Consider the following 11,501-nt stretch of genomic DNA (forward strand, 5'->3'; position numbering starts at 1 on the left):
CGCACCCCGGCATCCAGCCGCACCCCCGGCTCTACGCACGCCGCGGCCCCCAACGCACCCCCGGTGCCTCCCGCCCCGCTGAGCCCCCCCCCCGAGCTCCCCCCCGACTCCGGCCTCCGCCCCCGGCCCGCCCCCGGCCCCACCTCCGCCGCGGCGGGCAGGAGCGTGCGGGCTGCGGGCTGGCACCGGGCCCGCCCCGCCCCGCCCAGCACCGGCACCGGCACCGGCACCGGCTCGGCCCATGGAGGCTCCGGGAGCGGGCGGTACCGCAGGTGAGCGGGAATGGGATGGGATGGGTTGGAGTGAGGAGGCCGTCATCGCGATATCGGGCCGGGCAGGGCACGGGGGAATTTCGTGGGAGGGGGGGTAGGTGTGCAAGGGGTGTGTGTGTGTGTGTGTGTGTGTGCAGGAGGTGTGTCCGAGGGGGGTGCATACGTGCGCAACGGGAGCATGAAGGTGGCTGTGAGGTGGGGACGTGGAGCGGGGCACATCTCACCCCCCTGCCCTTTCTGAACCCCCCCCCCGCCCCTCGCGCTGAGCGGTTTAGGAGGGCTGAGATGTGCCCCAGGGAGTGAGAGAGATGGGGCTGCCACCTGCCTGCAGGCAGCGGTGTGACGCTTGGGGACACTGGCGGTGGCCGTAATGCTGCACCCGGGGGTTTGTAGCGTCGCGGTGGTGCTCGAGTGGCATCGTGCGTCTCCTGCACACGCCCATCCCTCCTGCGTGTGCCCTGCGCGCGACTGTGCCACGGCCGTGCTGACAGTCCCGGCCATGCCCTCCCACCTCACTTGGTCTTTGAGGTGGGTTGGGGACCCTGGTGGGGTGACCGGAGCCCCCCGTTGGGGTGACCGGATCCCGCTGCTGTCTCACTCTGCGGTTGACGTGAGTCAGCAGCGCACTGAGCCCTGATGCTGGCCCTGCTCCTCGCCAGGAGACAGCCGGTGAGCCCGAGCGGAGCGGCACGGAGACGACATGCAGACGGGGGCCAGAGGGGATTGCTGCGGCAGGGACCGGCGCCCCGGTGGGTGGGGGCTCTGCTGGAGGGAGCGGGGACGGGATGATGGAGGGGGGGACGTGCTCTGGATGGTGGTTACCCACCCTGAGGATGAGGTTGGGGAAAGGGAACGTGTATGGCTCGTCCTGGCCAAAGAGCAGGGTGGGGATCTGGTTTCCCAGATGGAGGGTAGGTGGTGATAGTGATGGGTGTCCTGTCCTACCTTGCAGGGCTGGGACATGGTGTTGGGACTGTTGCATGGGCATCATACTGCTTCCTTGTCAAATGCCATTGTAATTTCTCTTTCCCTCTGCTGGTTTGCCTTTGGGCAGCGGGATTTCTGTCCCCTGCCCACCACAGTGTCAGCTGCCTGGGGGAAGGAGGTGATGCCCTGTCCCCTGTAAGCCTGTCCCCGTGCCATCTCACCCACCGTCTCACCTGGTGGCAGGGCCCAGTGGTGTGTACTGGCTTCAGCTGTGACACCAAGTGGACCAGGAGCCACAGTGCCCGGTGCTGCCCCCCCCCCTCCCCCCCCCCCCCCCCCCCAGGGTCTCTTGCCCTGCTCGGTGCCAGCTCAGCCCCGGCTGTCCCTGAAGAGGGGCTTCCCAGGCACAGATCGTGCTGCCTCTGCCCAGCCCCGCCAGCTCTTCCCAGGAGACAAAACGCCACTTGTCTGGGCTCCGGTCTCTGAACAGGCTGTGCTTTTGTCTCGCCGACACAAAGGGGCTGTGAGGGGCGGGGGGCTGCCGGCTGCGGGGAATGGGGCTGATGGGGCCCATGGCAGCTGCCCCAGGATGCATCGCCTGTCCTGCAGGGGGCACAGGGCTGGGGAGCTGCTGCCCCTTCCACCGGAGGGGCACCCAGAGTGGTGGCATCAGGGCCACAGAAGGGAGCTGCCTTTGCTGCCCCAGCCCTGCACCTACACAGCAGGTGCCGGTTCTGCAGAGCTGGGCAAAGAGGCACTGGCCCCAGAGCGAACAGCAGGGACCCCCATCCCTGGGACAGTTGAGGAGACCACCGATGCCACTACGGAGGAACAGGGCGGCATCCCCATTCCCACTTCCAGCCTGCTGCAGGTCACCGAACGGAGACGTGAGTGCAGCCCCTGCACACCCGCTGCCTTCCCTTGTGTCCCCTCTTGCCCCTACGGTCCCTGCCCGCCCCAAGCCAGTCACTGTCACTTCCCCCTTCCCCCCACCCCTTGTCCCTCCCTGGATCACTACCCAGCCCTCTCAGATCCCACGGGGCCCCCACCTCAGCACCGGGGGCTCTGTCTGGCAGCTGCCCACCCACAATCCTGCTCCCCACAGAGCCGCTGAGCAGCGTGTCCTCGCTGGAGGTGCACTTTGACCTGCTGGACCTCACAGAGCTGACCGACATGTCGGACCAGGAGCTGGCCGAGGTCTTCGCTGATTCTGATGAGGAGAACGTGGCCAGCGAGTCGCCTAGCGGTGAGTGAACGTCCGCCTGCACCCCGCTCCTCTGTCGTGGCCAGGAGGCACGGGCTGAGCTGACTGTCCCCATAGGGCTGCACCCGCAGGCTATGCCACGGGCAGGGTACCTGCGCTCCCCCTCCTGGACCCGTGCACGTGAGCATGGCCGGGAGAAGAAGCACCTCAGCGACTCAGAGCTGCAACCAGGCACCCTGGACACCTTCCTGGCAGTGGAGCAGCCTCAGCAGGAGTAGGAGCTGCCCCGGCTGGTGGGGACAGACACGGGGACACGCAGAGATGTGTGCTTTGCCTTGTCCCCAGCTCTTTCTGACCACGTTCCCCACTCCCTGCCCCAGGAAAAGCCGTGCAGGACAAAGGACTCGCTATGGGACATGTTGTGTGACCGGGTGCTGCGGGGTGGCAGCTTCAGACCGTGGGTACCAAGCAATGCCAAAGCTGGTGGCTCAGTGGGGAGGGGGAACTGGCCTCCTCAGCCCTGTAGCACAATGGGGGCTGCACTACCCGGCCCCCACCTCCTTTCCACCACGGTCCCAGCGTGGCAGGACCAGGAGCTGTGCAGTGTCTGCACTGTACGGCCCACCGCCATGTAGCAGTTGTGTGTACTGGTAAAACCAACCAACCCATGGCCACTGCTCTGCCCCGTGTCCATTGCTGCAGGGAAGGGGAGATGCAACCCCTGTATGGGGTGGGGGGTGCCAGGAGCAGCAGGTTACAGGGAGGGGGGATGTGGGGAGCCTCTGCAGGAGCAGAACTGAGCATAGGGAAAGCTAGGAGGAGGGATGCAGGGGAGCTGGCACTGGGGCAGAGCCAGACCTCATCCGTGAGGGCCCATCCCACTGCTTCCACAGTGCCCACCAAAGCTCCCTCAGCCCTGCCCCCCTTCTTCCAGGAGCAGCCCCAAGGCAAAATTGTGACTGGCGCTGTGCAAAGAGGCGACGCAGCTGCGACAGACCGGGCAAGTGTTGCAGGAGTGGTGTTGGGGGACAGCATGTGCAGTAGGGGCTCCCGCGAGCAGCACTGAGCAATTGCAAAAGCAGAGGCAGTGGTGTGCCCCACCCCTGACGTAGTGTCACACACCAGCACTGCCCTTAAACCCCCCCTCAGCATCCCTCCGCCCCGGCCTTCAGTGTTCTAATGCGTCCCGTAATGCAGGGGAGGAAGAAGAGATGCTTCCCCCCCCCGACCAGCAGCATCCAACCAGGCAGCGTTCACCCAGAGCACGTGGCTGCATGTGGTGGCTGCCGGCAGCCCCACCAGGGTAGGATGCCCCGGTTCTCCCCCAGACGCCATGCCCAGCCCTTTGGGAGCACGTGGAAACCTCAGCCCCATCCAGGCACCCTCGCCCTTCCTGGAAGAGCCCGTTCCTCCGGCTCTGCCAGCACGCTCGCCCACACAACGTGGCTGCAAAGTGCAGGACCCCCACCCAGCACAAGTCCTGGCCCCACGTGGGTGGCAGAAGTGAAGTTTGCAGGGTAGCCTCCGCGGCCATCTGTCCATCGCGGGGCCCCGGTGGCCGTGGAGACAGGCCCTCGCTTAGGGCTCTGCCTCAGCCACAGAGTCTTGGAAGAGGGACTGCTTGCGCAGGCTCAGCCGGGCGCACTTGGGGCACGTGGTAGAGTTGTCGTAGTAGCAGTCCCTGTGGGGAAGGGATGCTCTGGGGAACGCTAGGAAGCACGAAGGTCCTGGAACCACCCGTCCCTCCCCCCCTGCAGCACCCAAAGGGATGCAGGTGGCTCCAGACAAGGCACCCACCATACCTGTGGAAGACGGCGGAGCAGTCAGTGCACACTGAGGTGTGGCTGTCAAAGGGGAAAAGCACATCGCCCTCCTTGCAAAGCTCACACACAAAGCCTTTTGCCTGGCAACGCTGGGGTGAGAAAAAACAGATGAGCCCCTGGTACCTGGGTGCTGACAAGGACCTCCAGGTCTTCGCCAGTGCCCTCCTTACGGCTCCAGTCCAGATCTCAGCCCAGGTTGCCCTGCAGCACCGCCCCACTCACCTCGCAGTCCAGCTTGATGTGCTTGGCGAAGAGGGTGTGGATCTCAGTTAGGGAGCAGCTCAGGCGCCCAGCCTCGATGTCAATGAGGTCCTGCAGCGAGTACATCTCGTCGTTCTCTACAAAGTGCTGTCGGTCCTGCAGCTGCACAGGCAGGCAGATGTCACTGCTGTGCCCACATACCCAGGGCCTCCCCCCTGCCCGCCACTGGGCCTGACCTGCAGCAGCAGCCGTGCCTCCATTGCCTCCTTGCAGGTGATGAAGTATGGCTTCATAAGCAGGATGTCCTGGCGCAGCTTCTGTGGGGGCGCCGGGGCCGGGGATGCAATGGAAATGGGGAGAGAGACAGGGAGAAGGTGGTGGCAGGGTCAGGATGGAGACAGGGACGGGGATGAGAGGTGTTTTGTGGGAACGGGACAGGATAATGGTGGGCATCGGGTGAGGACGGCGCCAGGACAAGGCTGGGTCAGTCCCAGCCCTGCAGTTCAGGCACCCTCCCAGCTTATCCTTCATGTTGCCACTACCCCGTGTCACCCTCCCACCCGCGGCCACACCACGCTCACCCGGATCTCCACCAGCTCCTCCACGTAGTTGAAGAGCAGAGGGTTGATCTCCCGCAGCTTCAGCACAGGCCGTGACACCATCAGCGCTAGGTACCGCATGCTGCAGCGGGACACCTGCACATGCACTGCTGTCACACTGTGTGCAGGGCCAGCGGGGCCTCACAGGGCACAGCTTGAGCCCTCTACCCCTGGCCCAACAGACTTGGCTCTGAGAGACCCCACAGCCAGAGGCACAGCCTTGCAAGTGTCTTCCAGCCAGTGACACAGTCCCCAGGGACCCCTGCCTGCGGACACAGCCTCCCAAGTGATCCCTGAGTCCCCTGTGCCCCCCACCAGCACTGCAGGCACCTTGCGGGGCTCGAAGTCCCAGTTGTGGATGGCGCGGGCGGGGACGACAGCCAGGTCATTCCAGTGACAGCTGCTGCAGTAGTAGAGGCCGGTGTAGTCGCACTGTCGGGCCTCGCTGGGCACCCCCCCTGCAGTGAGGCACACATCGGTACCAGCACCCACACTGCCACCACCACCCCGAAAACATCCCCCAGCCTCCAGCTTCCCCCAGCCCCACACGCCTCCCAGATTCCCCCACAGCCACAGCCCTCGGTGCCTTACTGAGGGCGATGGGGGCCCGGCACTCGGCACAGCGGTAGTCCTGGCTGTCCAGCCCGCTCTCAGGGCAGATGCTGAGCTGGTACTCGGCCTGGTGGCTCACCTTGGACCTGACGCAGGGCTTGGTGACCAGGGGCAGGCACTTGCTGTGGCACCGATAGTAGCACCCTGCGGGCAGGTGGTTGTCAGCTCAGGGCTGCGGGGGGACTGCAGGGGGGTGTCAGTGCCCCCAACCCACCTGTACAGGTATACCAGGTCTGGATGAGGCCCCAGATGATGGTGCTGCACTTGTCACACATCTGCTTGACGCTCTTGCTCTTCTCCTTGTAGAAGCGGTGCTCCAGCACCACGCGGATGTTGGGCTCCTCTTCATCAGGGTCCTATGGGAGGGGGGAGGTGTCAACACAGCCCTCTGGTGCCCTCTGGACCCTCAGAGTCCTCCCAGGACCCTCACCTCCCTCCCAAGACATTCAGAGCCCCATTCCCTCAGGGTCTTCCCTTGAAACATCAGAACAACCCCAGGACTCTCAGATCCCTTTCCTAAGATCCTTGTCCCTATCCTCCTGAACCCCCAGCTCCCTGCCCCCAAAACCCCCTCTCAACCCTCACAGTCCCCTCCATGACCTTCAGAGATCTGCCAGGATGCTCAGATCCACACTCTTGCACTCTCATCCTCCACCCCAGGACCCTCAGCCTCCTCAGGCCCTCCCTCAGACCCTCCTCAGGACCTTCAAGGTCCTGACCTTCAGAACCCCTCCCTGGACCCTCGGTACCCTTCCCCACCACTTATCCCTCTCCAGAACACCCCCCAGCATCCTTAGGGCTCCCCGCAGGTCCTTCAGAGCCCTTCCCAAGGACACTCATCCTACCCAGGACCCCCGCAGGATCTTCAGACCCCCCCCCGTGACCCTCGGCGTTCACCCCGCCTTCAGAGCTGCCCCGGGACCCCCGCAGCCCCACCTGCAGCTCCTGCAGTTTGAGGCGGAGGTGGATGAGCCGCACCACCGCGTCCTTCTGCCGCTCCGAGTGTTCGGGCAGCGCCAGGATGGCGCGGCGGCACTCCTCGATGGCGCGGCGCAGCTGCTGCACGTCGGGCGCCAGGATGAGACCCTGCGGCGGAGGCGACCGGGAGGAGAACGGGAGGAAGGTGAACCGCAGCCCCCGGCGGCGCCGCCGCTGCCCCCGGCCCTACCGCCCCCACTCACCACGGGCCGAGAGAAGTGGTCCTCCGCCAGGCCCAGGTCCATGGGCCGCTCCGAGCCCTCCCCGTCTCCCTGGCCCTGTTCGTGCCGCCGGGACGCATCCAGCGGGGGAGCACCGGGAGGCAACGGATCGTCCTCGCCCGCACCGCCGCCACCACCACCACCACCGGGAGGCTCCGGGCCCTTGTTGAAGGGGTTGAGGTGCGCCTGCCGGAACCGCGCCAGCCTCTCGTCGTACGCCATCGCCCTGCGGGACGCGGCACCGGCACCCCGGGGCACCGCCCGCACCGGCACCGGCACCGGGCCGCCAGGGGGCGGGGACAGCGCCGAGCCACGCCCACCGCTCGGCCCGCCTCTCCCTCTAGCGCCCCCTGTCGGCCGGCGGAGCGCACAGCGCTGGGTGGGGCTGCGGACGGCCTCGGGTCCCATGGATTCCGTGCCCCCCCCACCTCGCAGCCCATTGTCTGCGCAGCACCGCGGTCCTGCAGCCCCCGCCGCTCGCCCAGAGGAAGGTGGGCCTCACCAGCCCCAAAAAGAGACTAGGGGAGACGCTTTAGCACCGAAGAAGGAGCAGGGAATCTCCTATAGAAAGAGTGGGAACCCCGTATTGCTCAGGCTCTGTGCGTCGGGGTGCCCCTGGCTCCCTTAGAGCCTAACACGGCCCTACATGGTCCAGGGACACTGTTGGGCCCGTGCAGAGTGCTTGGGGCAGGAGACAGGGACAGAGCCCACGTGGAAGGGGGCACAGCGCAGTCTGGGGAGGCTTTGCAGCAGTGCATGGGGTGGCACTCAGCATTACGTGAGCAGAATTTGGGCATGGCCCCAGTGGGATCTCGTGGTCCCCAATTTCTGTTCCATTATGGGTTTAAAAGGAAATATTACACCTTCCTCCCGCTGCCCCTTTACTCACCCTCCCCATATGAGCCCCCTCCCCCCCATACCAGAAACCAGAGCCAGGAGTAACCGGACAGCCATAAATTTATTGAGTATTCAAAAAAAATGAGGCACAAACAGTAAAAAACAAAAAAAGGGGAAAGGGGGAGGCCATAGGGAGGGGGCACAGGAGGGGTTGAGCTAACATGGGGCTGAGGGGAGCAGACACCAAGGGGCGAGGCCAGGGCCCCCCAAAGCAGCGAGTGCAGGGCCATCACTTGGCACCCTGTGCCTCCGACTCCTCCTCATCATCCTCGTACATCTCGCCCTCCTCCTCGGCCGTGGCATCCTGGTACTGCTGGTACTCTGACACCAGGTCATTCATGTTGCTCTCCGCCTCGGTGAACTCCATCTCGTCCATTCCCTCCCCCGTGTACCAATGCAGGAAGGCCTTGCGGCGGAACATGGCAGTGAACTGCTCCGAGATGCGCTTGAAGAGCTCCTGGATGGCCGTGCTGTTGCCGATGAAGGTGGAGGACATCTTGAGGCCGCGGGGTGGGATGTCACACACTGCAACTTTGACGTTGTTGGGGATCCACTCCACGAAGTAGGAGCTGTTCTTGCTCTGGATGGCCAGCATCTGCTCGTCCACCTCCTTCATAGACATGCGGCCGCGGAAGACGGTGGCCACGGTGAGGTAGCGGCCGTGGCGCGGGTCGCAGGCGGCCATCATGTTCTTGGCATCAAACATCTGCTGGGTGAGCTCGGGGACGGTGAGGGCACGGTACTGCTGGCTGCCACGTGCTGTCAGCGGGGCGAAGCCAGGCATGAAGAAGTGAAGGCGTGGGAAGGGCACCATGTTGACAGCCAGCTTGCGCAGGTCAGCATTGAGCTGCCCAGGGAAGCGCAGCGAGGTGGTGACGCCGCTCATGGTGGCCGAGACTAGGTGGTTGAGGTCTCCATAGGTTGGGGTTGCCAACTTGAGTGTGCGGAAGCAGATGTCATACAGCGCCTCGTTGTCGATGCAGTAGGTCTCATCTGTGTTCTCCACCAGTTGATGGATCGAGAGCGTGGCGTTGTAGGGTTCCACCACCGTATCCGACACCTTGGGGGACGGCACCACGCTGAAAGTGTTCATGATGCGGTCTGGGTACTCCTCACGCACCTTGCTGATCAGCAGCGTGCCCATGCCTGAGCCCGTGCCCCCACCCAGGGAGTGGGTCAGCTGGAAGCCCTGCAGGCAGTCGCAGTTCTCACACTCCTTCCGCACCACGTCCAGCACCGAGTCCACCAGCTCGGCCCCCTCCGTGTAGTGCCCCTTGGCCCAGTTGTTGCCGGCCCCGCTCTGACCTGGGGATGGGGACACACAAAGGGTGCTTTGGGCGGAGGGCATGGTGCCAGGATTTGGGGTTGGGTTGGAGCCGTGAGGATGCGCCCGCAGGCAGCCCCAGGGGCGTCCCCTCCCGGTGTGGGGTGCGGCCACCTACCGAAAATGAAGTTGTCGGGGCGGAAGAGGTGCCCGAAGGCACCTGAGCGCACGCTGTCCATCGTGCCCGGCTCCAGATCCACCAGGATGGCGCGAGGCACGTACTTGTGAGCTGCAGAGAGACCGCATGGCGTGCCAGAGGGAACAGGCACCACCCAACACCGCCACGGGGAAGGGGGTGCACGTCCGTGCCCCAAAACACAGGGACCTCTGAGGCTGGGTCCTTTCACTGTGTCCTCTCCTCCTCTAAACAAAGGAGTTCCCATTGGGTTCAGTGGCAATTTCCACTTCCCCCTTCTCACCCCCCAAACTACAGAGTCCCATGGGGTCGGTCCATCCATTTCATGTCCCCCCATCCCCCTCAAAAAAGAAAACAACAACAATAAAAAACCAAACACCTCTAACGAGCTGCATGGGATCTATTCATGTACCACAGAGCTCAGTGCATTGATGCTTCCCTCCCTTTCATCCCCACAGCATAGGATCCCCATGGGGCTGGGTGCATTCCCCCCCGCTCTCAAAACCATCGGTTCCCATAGGACTGAGGACAGGCGTCTGTCCCAGCGTGGACCATGGCCACGGGAGGGAGTGTGGGGACATGAGGTGGTGGGGTCCATGCGGAGGGGGGGTGTGCTACTTACAGGAGGCCTCATTGTAATAGACGCTGATTCGCTCCAGCTGCAGGTCCGAGTCGCCCACGTAGTTGCCGCTGGGGTCTATGCCATGCTCATCGCTGATCACCTCCCAGAACTGGGGGGGGGGAGAGGGCGGGAGCACGGGGTCAGCATCACCGGGTGTCCCCCCTCCCCCCCCCCGTACCCCCGCGCCGGTAAAGCCGCAACCCAAGGCCGGGATAGGAGGAGGGGGGGGTGGGGGGGCAGCCGCACCCGGGTTCCCCACCCCAGGCTGGGTGTGAATCCCGCACCGGGCGGGGGGGCGCAGCGGGTCCCGCATCCCGGGGGGGCGCAGCCCCACCCCGCAGCCGCAGCTCCGTCCGCAGGGCGGGCGCTGTCCGCGGTGCTGAACGGCGACGGCGGCGCCGGAACCCGCGGGCGGCGGCGGCGGACAAAGGAGCGGGGCGGGGCCCTTTGTCCTCCCGGTGCGGCGGGGACGGAGGCGATGCGGAGGGGGGGGAGGGGGGACCTTTGTCCGCCCTGCCGTTACCTTGGCGCCGATCTGGTTGCCGCATTGCCCCGCTTGGATGTGGACGATCTCCCTCATGGTGCGGCCGGACCGGAGCGGGTCTGGAGCGGAGCGGCACCGAGAGCGGAGCGGCACCGGGAGCGCGGGGGGCGGTTCCGCCGCCGCCGCCGCCTTTATAGCCGCCCCGCGCCGCACCGGGCCGGGCGCTGACGTCACCGTCGCTCCGCCGCCAATCATCGGCCTCCGCCGCAGCGCTGCAACTGCCCCTGCGGCACCGGCGCCGCCGCCGCCCCGCCCAGCCCCGCCCGTCCCGACCCGACCCGGCCCGGTCCGATTCGCTCCTGCCGGGTTCGACCCCGCTGCACCGCGCGGCCCCGGCAGCGGCCCGAGCCGACCCGGCGGCACCGCGCTGCTGGAGCATCCCCGGGGACACGGGCACGGCCAGGGGGACACACGGAGAGGGGAGTGGGACGCGAGGTGGGGGAGGGGTGTCTGCAGCCATTGTGGGGGAGGGGAGGGGACCCGCCCACTCGGACACGCGTGTGGGACCCCGCATCGGGGCTTGGGTGCCGGCACGGCGATGGGGTGTCCCCCGGACCCGCCCGAGCATCGCTTAGGGTGGGATCACGATCCGCTTCGTGTCCCGGGGAAAAAGGAGCCAACGCCCACCGGGGGCTGTGCGCGGGGGGGCCGTACCGGGGGAGGGCGCGGTGTCCCGGAGTCCCGCGGACCGCAGCATGCGCTGCCGTAGAACAAAGGCGATTGGCATTCGCCAAAGGAGCCGCCTTTGTCCCCAGGTGGTCGCGCTCCGCAGCCCCCACCCCCTGGTGTAGCCCCTCGGGGGCCGCCGGATTCCCCCATGGCGGTGGTGCCGGAACCGGTGCTTGCATTGCTGCTGTCGGGCAGCGATCTGTCTGCGGGTGAATGTGGGGCACAGGCTGGTGAGAAGCATCCAGGTGCCGGTGCTCAGCACTGCCCCGCACCCAGCACCCACGGCCACGCGTGGTGCCAGGCACACATCACTGCAAAGAGGCTTTATTTGGGAGTGTGAGGTCAGGCAGCCCAACCCTGGCTGCATTGGGCCACCCAGGAGAAACCCAACGGTGTGTCCATCTGTCCATCCACCCGTCAGTCCGTCCATCCATCCATCCATCCATCCATCCATCCATCCATCCATCCATCC

At 65.6% G+C, this 11,501-nt stretch overlaps 3 protein-coding genes across 4 annotated transcripts in view; 1 reads left to right on the forward strand and 2 right to left on the reverse strand.

Annotated features, from left to right (window-relative positions):
* Positions 1-192: 192 nt before the first annotated feature.
* Positions 193-3,077, forward strand: DBNDD1 (dysbindin domain containing 1). Of its 2 annotated transcripts, XM_042885977.1 has the most exons (5): positions 193-272; positions 932-1,021; positions 1,940-2,086; positions 2,305-2,445; positions 2,521-3,077. In XM_042885977.1, the coding sequence occupies exons 2-5, from the start codon at positions 973-975 to the stop codon at positions 2,679-2,681; spliced, it is 498 nt and encodes a 165-aa protein (XP_042741911.1). In that variant the 5' UTR covers positions 193-272; positions 932-972; the 3' UTR covers positions 2,682-3,077. The 2 variants fall into 2 exon arrangements, with proteins under 2 accessions (XP_042741911.1, XP_042741910.1); XM_042885976.1 differs by lacking the exons at positions 193-272; positions 932-1,021 and having other exon boundaries at positions 1,091-2,086.
* On the reverse strand, positions 2,626-7,107 carry DEF8 (differentially expressed in FDCP 8 homolog). Its single transcript, XM_042885971.1, has 10 exons — positions 6,820-7,107; positions 6,575-6,724; positions 5,853-5,994; positions 5,618-5,782; positions 5,357-5,484; positions 5,009-5,122; positions 4,664-4,744; positions 4,449-4,589; positions 4,206-4,315; positions 2,626-4,084 (listed from the first exon to the last, which is right to left on the reverse strand). The coding sequence occupies exons 1-10, from the start codon at positions 7,057-7,059 to the stop codon at positions 3,982-3,984; spliced, it is 1,374 nt and encodes a 457-aa protein (XP_042741905.1). The 5' UTR covers positions 7,060-7,107; the 3' UTR covers positions 2,626-3,981.
* Positions 7,108-7,776: 669 nt separating this feature from the next.
* Positions 7,777-11,501, reverse strand: part of TUBB3 (tubulin beta 3 class III) — a 4,749-nt gene continuing 1,024 nt past the window's right edge. Inside the window, exons 2-5 of the mRNA XM_042885858.1 lie at positions 10,340-10,730; positions 9,817-9,925; positions 9,177-9,287; positions 7,777-9,039 (exon numbers count right to left, since the gene is read on the reverse strand). Coding sequence (XP_042741792.1) covers positions 7,964-9,039; positions 9,177-9,287; positions 9,817-9,925; positions 10,340-10,730 — 1,687 coding nt within the window. The 3' untranslated portion in view covers positions 7,777-7,963. The remainder of the gene's footprint in view (positions 9,040-9,176; positions 9,288-9,816; positions 9,926-10,339; positions 10,731-11,501) is intronic.

Source organism: Lagopus leucura, unplaced genomic scaffold (assembly GCF_019238085.1).
Source record: "Lagopus leucura isolate 7727_CA_CO unplaced genomic scaffold, USGS_WTPT01 Super-Scaffold_100053, whole genome shotgun sequence".
Lineage (NCBI taxonomy): Eukaryota > Metazoa > Chordata > Aves > Galliformes > Phasianidae > Lagopus > Lagopus leucura.